At 43.9% G+C, this 16,360-nt stretch overlaps 1 protein-coding gene across 1 annotated transcript in view; it reads right to left on the reverse strand.

Moving 5' to 3' along the window:
* ADAMTS17 (ADAM metallopeptidase with thrombospondin type 1 motif 17) overlaps positions 1-16,360 on the reverse strand; it is a 281,500-nt gene that overhangs the window by 80,610 nt on the left and 184,530 nt on the right. Inside the window, exon 15 of the mRNA XM_075858251.1 lies at positions 14,332-14,452. Within this exon, the coding sequence (XP_075714366.1) occupies positions 14,332-14,452 (121 nt within the window). The remainder of the gene's footprint in view (positions 1-14,331; positions 14,453-16,360) is intronic.

Raw genomic sequence — 16,360 nt, forward strand, 5'->3', positions numbered from 1 at the left:
GTCGCTTGGCAACTCGGATCTTCAGCTCCCTCCATAAGTTTTCGATGGGATTAAGGTCTGGAGACTGGCTAGGCCACTCCATGACCTTAATGTGCTTCTTTTTGAGCCACTCCTTTGTTGTCTTGGCTGTATGTTTCGGGTCATTGTCGTGCTGGAAGACCCAGCCACGAGCCATTTTTAATGTCCTGGTGGAGGGAAGGAGGTTGTCACTCAGGATTTTACGGTACATGGCTCCATCCATTCTCCCATTGATGCGGTGAAGTAGTCCTGTGCCCTTAGCAGAGAAATACCCCCAATACATAATGTTTCCACCTCCATGCTTGACAGTGGGGACGGTGTTCTTTGGGTCATAGGCAGCATTTCTCTTCCTCCAAACACGGCGAGTTGAGTTAATGCCAAAGAGCTCAATTTTAGTCTCATCTGACCACAGCACCTTCTCCCAATCACTCTCAGAATCATCCAGATGTTCATTTGCAAACTTCAGACGGGCCTGTACATGTGCCTTCTTGAGCAGGGGGACCTTGCGGGCACTGCAGGATTTTAATCCATTACGGCGTAATGTGTTACCAATGGTTTTCTTGGTGACTGTGGTCCCAGCTGCCTTGAGATCATTAACAAGTTCCCCCCGTGTAGTTTTCGGCTGAGCTCTCACCTTCCTCAGGATCAAGGATACCCCACGAGGTGAGATTTTGCATGGAGCCCCAGATCGATGTCGATTGACAGTCATTTTGTATGTCTTCCATTTTCTTACTATTGCACCAACAGTTGTCTCCTTCTCACCCAGCGTCTTACTTATGGTTTTGTAGCCCATTCCAGCCTTGTGCAGGTCTATGATCTTGTCCCTGACATCCTTAGAAAGCTCTTTGGTCTTGCCCATGTTGTAGAGGTTAGAGTCAGACTGATTAATTGAGTCTGTGGACAGGAGTCTTTTATACAGGTGACCATTTAAGACAGCTGTCTTTAATGCAAGCACGAAGTTGATTTGGAGCGTGTAACTGGTCTGGAGGAGGCTGAACTCTTAATGGTTGGTAGGGGATCAAATACTTATTTCTCTGTGCACAATGCAAATAAATATATATAATTTTGACTATGTGATTTTCTTTTTTTTTTTTTATATAATCTATCTCTCACTGGTAAATTTAACGTAGCCTAAAATTTCTATACTGTTCATGTCTTTGACAGTGGGCAAACTTACAAAATCAGCAAGGGATCAAATACTTATTTCCTTCACTGTATATATATATATATATATATATATATATATATATATATATATATATATATATATATATACATAGTGTTCACGTTTAAAAAGGCTCTCAATAATGTTTATAATGTTTGCAGGGCTATTAGCTTACACTCTTTAACAGTCTGACCTGTATAAAGCTATAATTATTATTACATACTTTATTGTCCCACAATAATGTTCTATGTGTGGACCGGGTACTGGTCACCAGCTATAACAGGGTATCATCAGTACTTCAATGCTAGAAAAGTTTTTGACTGGCTGAGTATTATGGTGAATATTGCAAAGTGAAAATTTCTAAAGCAAAATCTCAACGCTTATCCTAAAAAAATCACAAACACAATATAAGCCTATAATTCAAGATTACTACAGGTAAGAGAACACAGGAATTCATCGAAGCTACTTTGGTGACTGCGTGAGCAACAAAAGTTAAAGTTGATATAACCTTCAATGATACAGTAAGACAGCCAACAAGTCAGTGTTTACTGACTGAAATATAAGAAAAACTCACATTGCAAAAGTAAAAAAGGTGCTGAAGGACTACATGCAAGCTTCACTGCTTTAGGGCTAACTTGTCCTTACATCTGTGCGTATGGACGTGGCTCTGTGACAATCTCCCTCCTCTATGTTTCTCCCCAGACGTTGCCTGTAGGAGATTCTCTCAGTGCCCAAATTTTTATAGCAATCATATCACAAAGTGTGAACCATATAAGGACACACAATATTTAGCACACTTTGTCATTTTCCGTAGTAACATTTTAACCCCTTAATGACCGGGCCTGAAAAGACCTTAATGACCAAGCCAGATTTGTTAAATCTGGTATGTCTGACTTTATCAGAGAATAACTCTGTGAAAGTTTTGAATATCCAAGTGATTCTGACATTATTTTTTCGTCACATGTTGTACTTTATTTTAGTGGTAAAAGTAGACTGATAAGATTTGCGGAAATGAAAAAATAGAAAAATTGAAGAAATTTTGTAAAAATTATCATTTTTCCCTATTTTTAACTGCAATATGTCACATATGTACATACATACTGTACATTTTTTTTTATTAAATGTAGATTTCTACCTCTTTACTCTATTTTGGCAGCACTTTTGAAAAAAAAAAATTTTTTTTGAGCAATTTAGAAGACTTACAAGTTTAGTAATGATTTTATAACTTTTGAAGTACATTTTGTTTTCCTGCACCAAGCCAGGTTTTCAGAGGCTCATAGGTGTCAGAATGGTGGAAACCCCCACAAGTGACACCATTTTTAAAACTACACCCCTTAAGGTATTTATTAAGGGGTGTTGTAAGTATTTTGACCCCACAGTTTTTTTGTAAGAATTCATGCAAAGCAGGCGTAAAAAAAAATATAATTTAACTTTTTTCATAAAAGTATCACTTTGAAGACCGATTTCTTTGTAAAGCGACCATGAGAATGAAGAAACACACCCCAAAATCTATCACCCTGTTTCTCCTGTTTTCAAAAATGCCCACATTGTGACCCTAATGCGTTGCCTGGACACACGGCAGGGCCCGAAAGGAAGGGAGCAACCGGAGGCATTCAGGTCTCATATTTTGCTTGAAAATGTTTTAGGCCCCACTGTACATTTGGAGAGGTTTTGAACTACCAGAACGATAGAAACTCCCCATAAACGACCCCATTTAGGAAACTAGACCCCTTAAGGTATTTATCTAGGGCTGTAGTGAGTATTTTGACCCCACAGTTTTTTGCTAAATTGAATGCATAGCAGGTGAAATAAAAAAACAAAACACTTTTTATATAAAAGTATCACTTTGAAGACCGATTTCTTTGTAAAGCGACCATGAGAATGAAGAAACACCCCTCAAAATCTATCACCCTGTTTCTCCTGTTTTCAAAAATGCCCCGATTGTGACCCTAATGCGTTGCCTGGACACACGGCAGGGCCCGAAAGGGAGGTAGCACCCGAAGACTTTCAGGATACACATTTTGCTTGAAAATGTTTCAGGTCCCATTACACATTTATAGAGGCACTGAGCTGCCAAAAAGATAGAAACTCCCCATAAATTACCCCATTTTGAAAACTAGACCGCTTAAGGTATTCATCTAGGTGTGTACTAAGTATTTTGACCCCACAGTTTTCGCAGGAATTAATGCAAAGCAGGTGGAAAGAAAATTTTATTTCACTTTTTTCACAAATGTGTCATTTTAAGGTCAGATTTCTTGTACAGAGGACATGAGAATAAGGAAATGCACCAGAAAATGTATCACCCTGTTTCTCCTGTGTTCAAAAATATCCCCATTGTGGCCCTAATGTGTTTCCTGGACACACGGCAGGACCCAAAAGGAAGGGAGCACCCGGAGGCTTTCAGGACACACATTTTGCTTTGAAAATGGGAGGATTCTACTTTTCTAGATTGAGAAATAGATGTCCCTAACAGTTTCTACACCCTATGACTATGTCGTGCTAAGAAAGCAGCTGTCCTGAAATCATGTCAGTCCATAGACATTATGTATATCAACCCGCTCTGATATATAGTAAGTTAGAGTGGGAAAATGTATTAAACTGTTGGCGGAAAAAGGCAATATATCCCAAAAAAAGGAGGAAGAATGTATCCAGCTATGTGGAAAACTAGAGCATGTTCACAGGATGAAAGAAAATTTGTAGGGCTGTAATGACTTTATTATTCAAAGTGACTGGTCATACAACGTCTCTTTAGCTCCATCAATCCCTATATAAGGGACGAATGTGCCAAGTGACGCGGTACACCATAACAAGCCCCTGCCCGGCAAGGTAGGAATCGCCATGTGCACAAAACAACCAATCACCTGTAGAATATATAAAGGGGCAGTGTCCCACACCGTATGTATAGATACAGTAAAGGACCACTACTCCCCAAATTAATGTCGCTATTTCTAGAAGTATTGTCGGGTGTAAGAGGTCCACCAAAAACCCGAACAAAACTGTAATAAAGCCCATAGTGTATTGATAAGGACAAAACAGGGACTTATGCATAGACCAGGGTTGGAAGGACAAGCGGAACAATAATATCGTGACTCACTTCGCTGTCCTCGTTTGCTGCAGACCCGACACCGTTTTTGGGGTATTTTTGGTTAGATGTTGAAGGGATGGGGTGTAAAAAATGTTTTTCAACAAGTCGGTGTACATCCTCTGACTCATGGACTACTCTCTGGTCTGCAGATTGAAATAGGAGATCTTCAATCACTTTCTCCTGAAATTCAAAGAATGTCGCCCTGCCCGCTGATTTTTTGCACAGGACAAATGCGTTCTACATCACAACCTGAATTTGTTATAGCCGATGACACACACAGGCTTTTGTCTATCTGCAGAGGCCCCACATTCTCTAATAGTTGCTGTTGCACTTGAATGGACAGTGCTGATCATGTAGACGTCCTTATGGTCACAAAATTTTAAAGCCAGCATCTTCTCAATTTGAAAAGTGCATGACTCCCCCTTTCGTAGTGTTTTATCCACAAGTTGACGTGGGAAACCTTTGCGATTCCTGCGTATTGTGCCACAGGCTCCGGTGTTGGCACAATGAAGGGCGCTAAACAATGGCACACTGGTATAAAAACTGTCCGTGTATACATGATACCCCTTGTGTAGGAAAGGGCCAATTAAATCCCACACAATCTTACCAGTGGTACCAATATTTGGAGGGCACCCTGGTGGATTAAATTCACTGTCTTTACCCTCGTAGATCTTAAATGCACATGTGTAGCCAGTAGTGCTTTCACATAACTTGTAGATCTTTACCCCGTATTTTGCACTTTTTGAGGGTATGAATTGACGGAATGAGAGACGCCCTTTGAAATTTGTGGGATTCCACAACCTGGCATTAGGTGACGAAGGCTTATTGGCAATGTACTGCCTGGCATACAAATTTGTTTCCTGCACAAAATGTTCCAAAACTTGGTCCGTAATAAAAATATTAAAATAATTTAGTGGTGAAAAATTACTGACATTGTGACTTATGCCAGGAGTAGCAATAAAGTCATTTATGGTGGGAGAAAATAAACTCGTGGGTTCCCACACTAAATCGGTTTGGTGGGGTTTTGCAATTTCAGGGGTTGCACTTTGAACGGACGTTGTGGCAACTGCGCCGTCTCCCATATCACTGGTGCTGGGTCTCATATCCATAGAATCCCTTGAAGCGACACTTTCAAGTAAGGCTGGGTTCACATGACCTATTTTCAGACGTAAACGAGGCGTATTATGCCTCGTCTTACGTCTGAAAATAGGGCTACAATACGTCGGCAAATATCTGGCCATTCATTTGAATGGGTTTGCCGACGTACTGTGCAGACAACCTGTCATTTACGCGTCGTCATTTGACAGCTGTCAAACGACGACGTGTAAAAATACAGCCTCGTCAAAAGAAGTGCAGGACACTTCTTTGGACGTTTTTGGAGCCGTTTTCTCATAGACTACAATGAAAACAGCTCCAAAAACGGACGTAAAAAACGCAGCGAAAACCGTGAGTTGCTCAAAAAACGTCTGAAAATCAGGGTCTGTTTTCCCATGAAAACAGCTCCGTATTTTCAGACGTTTTTGGTCACTACGTGTGCACATACCCTAAAAGCTCAACTTCAGATGCAGAATCCGTATCTGAGCATAGCATCTGATAGGCTTCCTCAACGCTGTATCTTCTGGCAGCCATAATGATAATACAGTCTAAACCGCAAATAATAAATGGAACTAGCGGTTTAAATTTTTTTTTATCAACTAAGGCCTCATGCACACGACCGTAAAAACACCCGTTATTGCGGGTCGTAATTACGACCCGCAATAACGGGTTCATAGACTTCTGTTACCCACGGGTACCTTCCCGTTTTCTCACGGGAAGGTGCCCGTGCCGTTAAAAAAATAGAACATGTTCTATTTTACGGGCCGTGCTGCTATACTTTATAATGACAGCACGGCTCGCAAAAGCGGCCGGCTGCCCGCGGCCGGCCGTACCCGGCCGTGCTCGTAATTATGAGTCGTAATTACGAGCACGGTCGTGTGCATGAAGCCTAATCAACTAAGAACACTAGAAGAATTAAACTTTTTTTTTATTTTATTTTTTTATTGTTTTTTTTACGTTTTTTTTTTTTTTTTCAAATCTAAACCTAAACCCTACGCCTAACACAAACCGTAAACCCAAGCCCAGAACAGCACCCTACGCCGTCTAAGGCCCCATGCACACGAACGTGTTTTTGCGCCCGCAATTCCCCCGAAAATCCACGGGAGAATTGCGGCCCCATTCTTTTCTATGGGGCCATGCACACGACCGTACTTTTTGCGGTCCTTGCACGGCCCGGGAGCCCGGACCGCAGAAAGAACGGGCATGTCTTATTACGGCCCTGTTCTGCGGTCCGGGCTCATTGAAAACAATGGTGGCGGCCATGTGCATGTCCCGCGATTTGCGGGCGGCCTGCGGCTGACAGTCCGCAGCCGGCCGACCCGAAAATCACGGCCGTGCACACAGCTACGGTCGTGTGCATGAGGCCTAACAGCGTACACGCCGTCTAACAGCGTACCCTAAAAAGAAAGTAGTTTATAGTACCATTCTTAGTATATACAGTAAATATATTTATATTTATATATATATGTCTATACTATATACTATAAAATACTGAAAAAAATGTTTTTTTTTTTAATAAACTGAGTAAGGGACAAGTGATTTTGTGTGGGGACACTGACACACTTGTATCTGTTTCTCTCCCCAGCTAGAACAGTGAGGAGAAACAGATACATGTTTTTACTTTTATTTTACAGTAGTGATCACTATGATTGGATCTCATAGTGATCACAAAAGATCAGGAACCAATACTATTGGCTCCTGATCACTGCTCTAAGAACAGAGCTGCTAGCGACAGCTCGTTCTTAGAGCAGGAGCTGTCATTTAGACACTCCCGGCGGCTCTGTACTCAGTAACAGCATGTGACCGCTGTGATTGGCTGTCACAGCGGTCACGTGCTGTTACGACGAAATCGGCAGGTCCTGATGGCTGCACTAAGAACCGGACCTGTTACTTACAGCCGGTTTTTAGTGCAGATGTCACCAGGGTGCCGTTAAACCCCCTCTACTACAGTGACGCCAAAAGGCGTCGCTGTAGACTGAGTACCTGCACCGCCTGACGTCAAAAGACGGTGGGCGGTCGTTAAGGGGTTAATTGCTGTCTTAATAAAGGCTGATAATAAAGGCCAAAGAGTCAATCAAATTGAAAGAAAAAATAAGGATACGTCGTCTTAGCTTGTAAGTAGCAGGCTATGCACCACCCTCTAAGGAAAAATCTTCACCTCCATGATCCTATATTTTACAATTGCCATCTTGTTTAAATGTAACAGAGCTGAGTTTTTCATTTGGCTCAGTGGGTCATAATAATAATAATAATAATAATAATCTTTATTTATATAGCGCCAACATATTACGCAGCACTTTACAATTTAGAGGGAACATGAAACAAACAATATCAGACATTACATAGTGACAAAGTTAATTTACAATTAAAACCAGAGGAGTGAGGACCCTGCTTGCAAGAGCTTACAATCTATGATATAAAAATGTGTTATCCCTGATCTTCCATAGGAGCACAAGTTAACATAATGAGATATCTTAAATAACTGTTATCACTAAAAGAAAGCGTTTGAGCTTCAATTTTGGCCTTGAGGACAGAACAATTTTTTTTATATTTCCCTCTTTGAATACTGACGCTCATAACTTCTTTATTTTTTTGTATGACATAGTTGTATGAGACTTTGTTTTTTGCGGGACGAGTTGTACTTTATGTAGGTACCATTTTTTGGTACAAATACATTATCGTTTAATTTATATACATTTTTATTTTGGTGAAAATGCAGAAAAAAAGCCGTTCCAAAGCAGTTTTAATATTTATTTTTTTACACCATACACCGATCATCATAAATAATGTTATACATTTGTTGCACAAGTTGTTACGGTCGTGGCAATACCAAATATGTCTATATTATTTCATGTTTTGGGACTTATATTTTAAAAAGTTTATTTATTATAAAAAATGTGTGTTTCTGTGTTTTTTTTTTACTTTTTATTTATTTATGATGAATTTTTTTTTACATTCATTTATTTTATTTTTTTTATCCCATAAAGGGATTTTTTATTTTGATTTTTGAACTGTAATGTACTGGCATAGATCTATATGCCAGTACATTAGCCTGTGTACTGATTGTAACCTCAGTATGCCCTAACAACAGGAAATATGTTCAGACAGCCCTGGGGTCCTTCAATGGACCCTGGGCTGTCTGGCCGTACAAGTTATGGGCTTTGATCGCGTCACAGTTATTTTCTGTGACGCGATCTAAGTGCAGTCTCCCCTCCTTGAATGCCGTGATAAAATCGTTCAAGGGGTTAACGGCGGAGAGAGGATGTTTCTCTTCTCTCCACTGTTAGAGCGGGCTGTGGCTGTATATTACAGCCGTTGCCCCTCTCTCGATCGCGCGCTGAGACGGCTGACGCTCAGGACGAATAATCTTGTCCTGTGTCGGTGTCACGAAGGGTCTGTGGACCCACTGGGCCGTACTGCCTTGGCAGTAAGGCAGCTGGCTAACAGGGAGCAGGTGATTGTCTATAGTTCTATAGGTACCTATGGCAGCTCAGACAGCAGCAGGGCAGGCTCGGCTGGGACTTAGATAGCAGGCGGACGTCAGGTGAGGTGAAGCAGGTCAGATGTGGATGTAGCGCAGCACGAATTTGGCACAGCTCCGTGCTAGACCAGGAAGGTATGGATTGCTAGGACCTGACCATTAGACTGAGGATAGTAGGCAGATGAAAAGTCCAACTTCACGCCAAGAAGTCCACAGAGGGCTCTCCAGAACCTCGAGGTGAACTGAACCCCTCGATCAGACACAATATGCTGCGGCAAGCCATGCAGGTGGAAGATGTGTTGGATAAATAACTTGGCCAACTGAGGAGCAGAAGGAAGACTGATCAGAGGAACGAAGTGGGCCATCTTCGAAAATCGGTCCACCACCACCCAGACAGCACTGCATCCAGCAGAGAGAGGCAGGTCCGTGATAAAGTCCATCGCTATATGCTGCCAGGGAGCATTGGGCACAGGCAATGGCTGGAGCAGGCCAGCAGGTCTGGAGTGGGTGGCGTTGTTGGCTGCACATACAGCACAGGAAGAAACGAAGTCCACAGTATCCTTGGGCAGAGTGGGCCACCAGAAATGACGAGCAATCAAATCCCAGATCTTACGTAACCCCGCGTGACCTGCCAGTCTAGAGGAGTGACCACAGCGGAGGATTCTTCCACGATCAGCCAGGCGCACAAAAGTCCTCCCTGGAGGAATGTCCCCAATTTGCAGGGGATTGACCGAGACAATGCAAGATGGATCGATAATGTTCTGTGGACTCTCAATGGTGTCTTCTGTCTCGAAAGACCTGGACAAGGCATCGGCCCTCACATTTTTGTCGGCCGGGCGATAATGAAGCTCAAACTGGAACCTTGCAAAGAACAGTGACCACCTGGCCTGACGAGGGTTCAGCCGTTGGGCCGTCTGGAGATAGGTCAGATTCTTGTGGTCCGTAAAAATCAAGATCGGATGAGCTGCGCCCTCTAGTAGATGTCTCCACTCCTCAAGAGCCAATTTGATGGCCAGTAACACACGATCCCCAATCGAGTAGTTGCGTTCTGCGGAAGAAAATAGCTTGGAAAAGTATCCACATACCCTTGACTTGCCCTTGGGACCGCTCTGGAACAAGACTGCACCAGCACCGACAGAGGATGCGCCCACTTCTAACGAGAACTGCAGAGAGACATCTGGATGATGGAGGATAGAGGCTGACGTGAAGGCACTCTTTAGGCTATTGAATGCGGACTCTGCCTCGGGAGTCCACACCTTGGTGTTCATACCGTTCTTAGTAAGGTTAGAGATGGGAGAAGTCTGTGAGGAGTAGTTCGGAATAAACTGCCTGTAAAAATTAGCAAATCCCAAAAAGTGCTGTATGGCCCTCAAGCCTTGAGGGCGTGGCCACGCCAGGACAGACTTGACCTTTTCAGGGTCCATCTCGAGACCACGATTCGAGACGATGTAGCCCAGGGAGGGTAGAGCATCCTTGTCAAATACGCACTTCTCCAACTTGGCGTACAGACGATTCTCCCTTAACTGTAGCAGAACCTGACAGACATGTGTCTGCTGTGTCATGGGATCTGGGGAGAAAATCAAGATGTCATCAAGGTAGACTGCAACACAAACATAGAGGATGTCACGGAAAATGTCATTCACAAACTCCTGGAAGACCGCGGGGGCATTACACAGGCCGAAGGGCATTACTAGATACTCATAGTGTCCATCACGGGTGTTAAATGCAGTCTTCCAGACTAGGTTGTAAGCCCCACGCAGGTCTAGTTTAGAAAAAAATTTGGACACCGTATACGATCAAACAGTTTGGAGATTAGTGGCATTGGATATTTATTCTTCACCGTGATCTGGTTGAGACCACGGTAGTCGATGCAAGGACGAAGAGAGCCATCTTTCTTTTTGACGAAGAAGAACCCGGCTCCTGCTTGTGAGGAAGACTTTCGTATGAAGCCCCTTTCTAAGTTCTCTTTCACATAGGAGGACATGGACAGAGTCTCTGTCAAGGAGAGAGGATACACCCTACCACAGGGAAGGAATGCACCAGGGATCAGTTCAATAGGGCAGTCATACGCCCGATGTGGGGGCAATGTCTCCGCCTCCCTCTTGCTGAAGACATCCAAAAAGGCAGCATAATAACCCGGCAATCCTGCCAATGTCCAAGGCAGAGAAGGCTGAGCCGAGCAAATCCGCACCAGGCATCGACCTTGACACTCAGGGCCCCACTGGAGAACCTCTCCAGAATTCCAGTCCAGAACTGGGGCATGCAGTTGGAGCCAAGACAGGCCCAGCAACACAGGGTTGGCCAGGACATAGAACGACAGAAGTTTGGAGTGAAGGGCTCCCACTTGGAGCCTCAGCGGCTTGGTCACGGCTATAACTGGGTCTGTCAGAGGTAGTCCATTTACTGAAGCAACTGTCAACGGGCTCTCCAGAGGGGTGGTGGGCAATTGCAGAAGGTCCACCAGATCGCTGCGGATGAAATTAGAAGCGGATCCAGAGTCCAGATACGCAGAGACCTGATGCGTTTTCTCGCCGGACACTATGGTCACCGGTATGGACAATTTAGACGAAAGTCCATCTTTACCCAAGGTCGTCACTCCAAGCAACCCTACGTTTTGGGATTTTTGGGGGCTCAGGCGCACAAGATGACCATCGGGACTGCAATAAAGACAGAGTCCAGATGTGCGTCTGCGTTGTCTCTCTTGAGTAGATAACTTACACTGGTCCGGTTATTACCGACTTCTTATGAGGATCGACATCGGGGGACAGCAGGGGTTGCTGCAAAGTAGGAACCAGACTAGGAAGGGCTCTCTCCCGTTGAACATCTTGAAGGCGTTCACGGATCCGTATATCAATCCGGCCAGACAGAAGGATGAGGTCATGTAGGGTAGACGGCAGATCCCGGGCGGCAAGTTCGTCTTTAATTCTGGAAAATAGTCCATGCCAGAATGCAGCCACTAGAGCCTCATTGTTCCATAAGAGCTCTGCCGCCAGGGTGCGGAAGTGGATGGCGTACTCAATCACAGAGGTGTCTCCTTGGAAGTCACGGGTCTCTCCCAGATAGGGTTTGCCCATGAAAGAGCCTTGCCGGTGAGGAGAGAAATGATGAAAGCGACCCTGGCACCATCAGACGAAAAAGTCCTAGCATACAGGCTGAAATGGATCTGGCATTGATTAAGAAAACCACGACAGTTACTTGCTTCTCCATCATAGCAGTCAGGAGGTGGCAAAGAAACAAGTGGGTCAATATTGCCAAGAGGTGTAGACTGAGGATCCAGATTGCCAGGAGGTGTAGTAGGAGGAACGGCATCTTGTGCCTCCTGCCGACGTGCAAGAATGTTCAATGCCTGGAGGAGTTGGTCCTGACGAGACCGGAGGTCCAGAATATCCGCTCGCATCTCCTGTGACGTCGTCATAGTCTTGGATCGACCAGCGGGGTCCATGGCCTGAGCGTACGGTCACGAAGGGTCTGTGGACCCACTGGGCCGTACCGCCTTGGCGGTAAGGCAGCTGGCCAACAGGGAGCAGATGATTGTCTATAGTTCTATAGGTACCTGTGGCAGCTCAGACAGCAGCAGGGCAGTCTCGGCTGGGACTTAGGTAGCAGGCGGACGTAAGGCGAGGTGAAGCAGGTCAGACGTGGATGTAGCGCAGCACGACTTTGGCACAGCTCCGTGCTAGACCAGGAAGGTATGGATTGCTAGGAACAGGAACTGGAAACAAGTATAGGGACAGGGACTGGAACAGGAAACACACTAGGAGGCCATCACATAGACAAACTATAGGGAACACAACAACGCTCAGGCATGGAACTAGGGGGCTGGACCCCTCTCATAGTCCAGGGTACTCACGGGTCAAAGTTCGTCCATGAGGTCCGGTGCGCGCGCTGCCCCTTTAAGGGCGAGCAGAAGCGTGCGCTTGCACTTTACGGGATCCGGCAGAGGTATGTGAGCGCGAGCGCTGGCGTCTCCTGAGGAGGAGGCTGGGGCCAGCGCTTGCCGACTCGTGGCTGTGGCGGTCAGGGGGAGGTTGGAGCTGACAGCCCGCAGCCACGGACATTACAGTCGGCAACCAGTTAAAGGGTTACACAATACTTTTCCCCAAAAAATTCTAGAGTACTCACCCCTGAAATTCTCCCCTGCTCCAGCGCAGCGGCTACCATCCCCGTTGCTCCGGTCCTGGATGCTCCTGAACGACACATATCCGCTGCAGAAGTTTGCGTGACAGGAGCAACAAGGACTGAAGCCGCTGTGCTAGAGCAGGGGGTGGGGGCATTTTAGCGGTAAGTATTGGATAGATTACTATTTTATACCATCACCTGTACTATGAAAAAAAATTGTAGCAAACTACCAGAGATTCACTGGTTTATATCTTTAGGGATATATCCCTAAAGATATAAACCAGTGAATTTCAGAATTGTACTAGGGAGAACTACATGACATTTATATACTCAGTGAATTACAAACTACCAGAGAGATCTGCCAAACCTATAAGTATGAAAATACATGTAGGTTCGTCAGATATCTTTGTGTGCATGTTTATGGGGGAGTCTTCTCTGCTACATTTGCATATTATTTCAAAGGGGTTTTCCAGTCTTTATTGTGTGCAGATGATGTAACTGCAGTAAGATTAGACACTTACTAATGTAATGTCTGTAGCTGAAATGTCTCTGTAAGCCGGTCTCCCATGCAGTCTTATGACCATGCTTCTGGTGTTTATCTCCGGTTTGATATTCTGTGCACGGAACACGTGGTTATCTTTCATCTCCCCCCTCCCTTTAGAATGAGAGGTCACACATCACATGCTTCCTTTCTCCCTTAATCCCTGCTGCCCCCTCTCCCTCCCTGTCTCTGGAGGGATCGTGTTTCACATGCTGGGCAGCAGATAGTGCAGAGTATGTGTCTCAATAGCAGACAGTGAATAATAACAGCACTACCTTACACCTTGTAATAGAGGGGCATGCAGAACGTTGTAAAGATGAGAGAGGAATCATGGACACTGTAGCTCTTTACATTATAATCCCGCTCACGGCAAGCCCTAATAACCTCAAAACAGAGATGCTGTACAGACCGTGGTAAGATTATAAATAATACCTGCTTCTGAACTATGGTGGCCTCATCTGGTGACCAAACATATATAGGAACTTTTCTGTATTTTAAAAGATCGGAAAACCCCTTTAAACATCATATTTCAGCATTTTATTTGTCTGCATACCTGATATGTGAATCCACCTTTTATTCACATATATTATACTGCTGTTTTTTTTGGATTACTAATGACTGATTTTATTATTTTTAGTATGGTAAAGGTTTGATTTATAATATAAGAAGTGATGCTATCACAGTTGTTACATGGTAAAGGGCATCATATATACCTGTTCTTGAAAAAATTACAGTTGCAATCTGGTTTGAGTTTTCTATTTATTAATCTCCTGCCATAAAACTTGAGGTGGTTAACAAATATGACAACACGTGTGTTACTTACTCACCCATCCCCTTAGTGTGGTTGAAGTCCCCTTTGACAACTTTGCAGGTTTTTCCATCACCATTACAGACGCCACAACGATCTTCTTTGGCAACAGAACCAATAATTCCATTACAGCCGATTTTCTGAAAGAAAGATAAGTTGTTACAAATATTTACTATTTTCCAAGGTGCACAAGGTGAAATGCAACTGAAATAAGTATTTTTTTTAAGTTAAGCGTATTCTCGGCTGATTCCTTGAGATAGCTCATAATAGTACTATTACGTATTGCCATTGGTAGCAGCAAAGGCACCACAGATGCCGCAAAGCCTGGTAGCTTAAAGGTATTGTCCAAGATTAGAAAAAGGGTCTGAGTTGTTTTCAGAAACAGAGCATGTCTGTACATTGGTTGTACCAGGTATTGGAGCTCATTCAACTAATAGGGACTGATATGCCATTATATTCTGATCAGTGCTATTCCTACACAGCAGCGCTCTTGGCCACCCACTGGGTGGGGATCTGCAACATGGCTGTATTAATGTGTAAAGAGCTGTGTTAAAGTTCCTTAAACAGTGGATGACCGTGAGCGTTGTTGTGCAGGAAAAATCAGTGAAGGAGCTGCAGCGTATAAATAGCACTCCAGCCCTTTCATTTTGAGGATTGATGGAGGTCCCAGCAGTTGGACTCTTACAGATTAGCAAGTAGTGGCATATCCCAGGATTATGCCATCGCTTCATAGTGGAGCCTTAGGTGTCATGATCCGCATTATTTAGTGTACTCAGTGGTGTACATAGAAGAAAGAGGGCCCCATAGAAAATATCAAAATGGAGCCTCCATTACGGTATTGGGTTGTGGCACCTAGGACAGAAAGGACTGTGTTTATTTACCTTTCCAAACTTTTTCCATTACCGTTCAGCCAATTCCCCCTTATTTCCTGACAATGCAGGTCCTGCACAGGTTCTTGCCATCCCGTAGCAAAGTGGATGGGACCAACCAGAACTGGGCCCATCTTTTCAAGGGCCCCAAAGCAGCCGAATGATCTGCCTCTATGATATGTACACCCTTGAATGTGCTACGTGGCCAAACATTCTACCTAATGGTTGGCCTGCTATGACCATGTTACCATTTTCTTTTTCAAAATATTGGAGGGTATACCTTGGAACTTTAAAAAGAAAACAGAAATGTCTGATGCTAAAACATAGGTATCTCGGAGCAAATTAAGAGACGGATTTGTGATTCAAGGCTCAATGGTCTGTAAGCAGTTCCAGCCACCAGTTGTCAGAATAATATAAAAAAAGAAATGGAGAAAATGAGTGCATTTCACATGTATTACTAAGACACACACAGGGAGGAGGTACTAATACAGTGCAGTGCTCAGGGACTGAGAGGTGATCTCCCCTTAATACTAATTTAATAAAAAAGCAGGGTAGGAGAGAAGAGCAGAGCATAATATGAGGGAAGTTGACACCAGCGCTCGAGCCACAATACTGTAGGTACACATAAGAGAGCTGGGAAATGGAGGTTAAATGTTACTGTAATCAAGGTGATATTGAGAGGGGCCTCACAGGGATTCATGTCAATGACTTGCCAAAAACAGCTTAACTGCAAATATTAACTCATTTCCATCAGAAATCAACACTCATTGAGTCTACTGTGACGTATAAGAGGATATATTTTGAACCTGATCACTTTTTACAGGCACCTCCAGGAAATTACAGGTTAAAACGATGGCAGCAGGGGAGTAATATCTGGAATTAGGCACAACAGTGTCGGCCCAGTTACTGTGGTTTTACAGCAAACAAGGTCAATGCTCCGACCCAAATCAAGTCAGAAATATCTCAGTGAGTTGACGTAGTTCCTAATGTCTGCCACATGTTGCTGTATTAACCGGTCTCACAGAGCGATTTACCCTAATGAATGCCAGATGTTACGTCAGGAACTATATATTCCAATGTGAGGTACCAATAATATAAGGGAAGGCTACCAAGCACTTTAGATATATATTATATATTAAAAGATTAGTTATCACTAAATGAGTTTCTATATGAATACAA

Source organism: Rhinoderma darwinii, chromosome 3 (genome assembly GCF_050947455.1).
Source record: "Rhinoderma darwinii isolate aRhiDar2 chromosome 3, aRhiDar2.hap1, whole genome shotgun sequence".
Taxonomy (NCBI): Eukaryota; Metazoa; Chordata; class Amphibia; order Anura; family Rhinodermatidae; genus Rhinoderma; species Rhinoderma darwinii.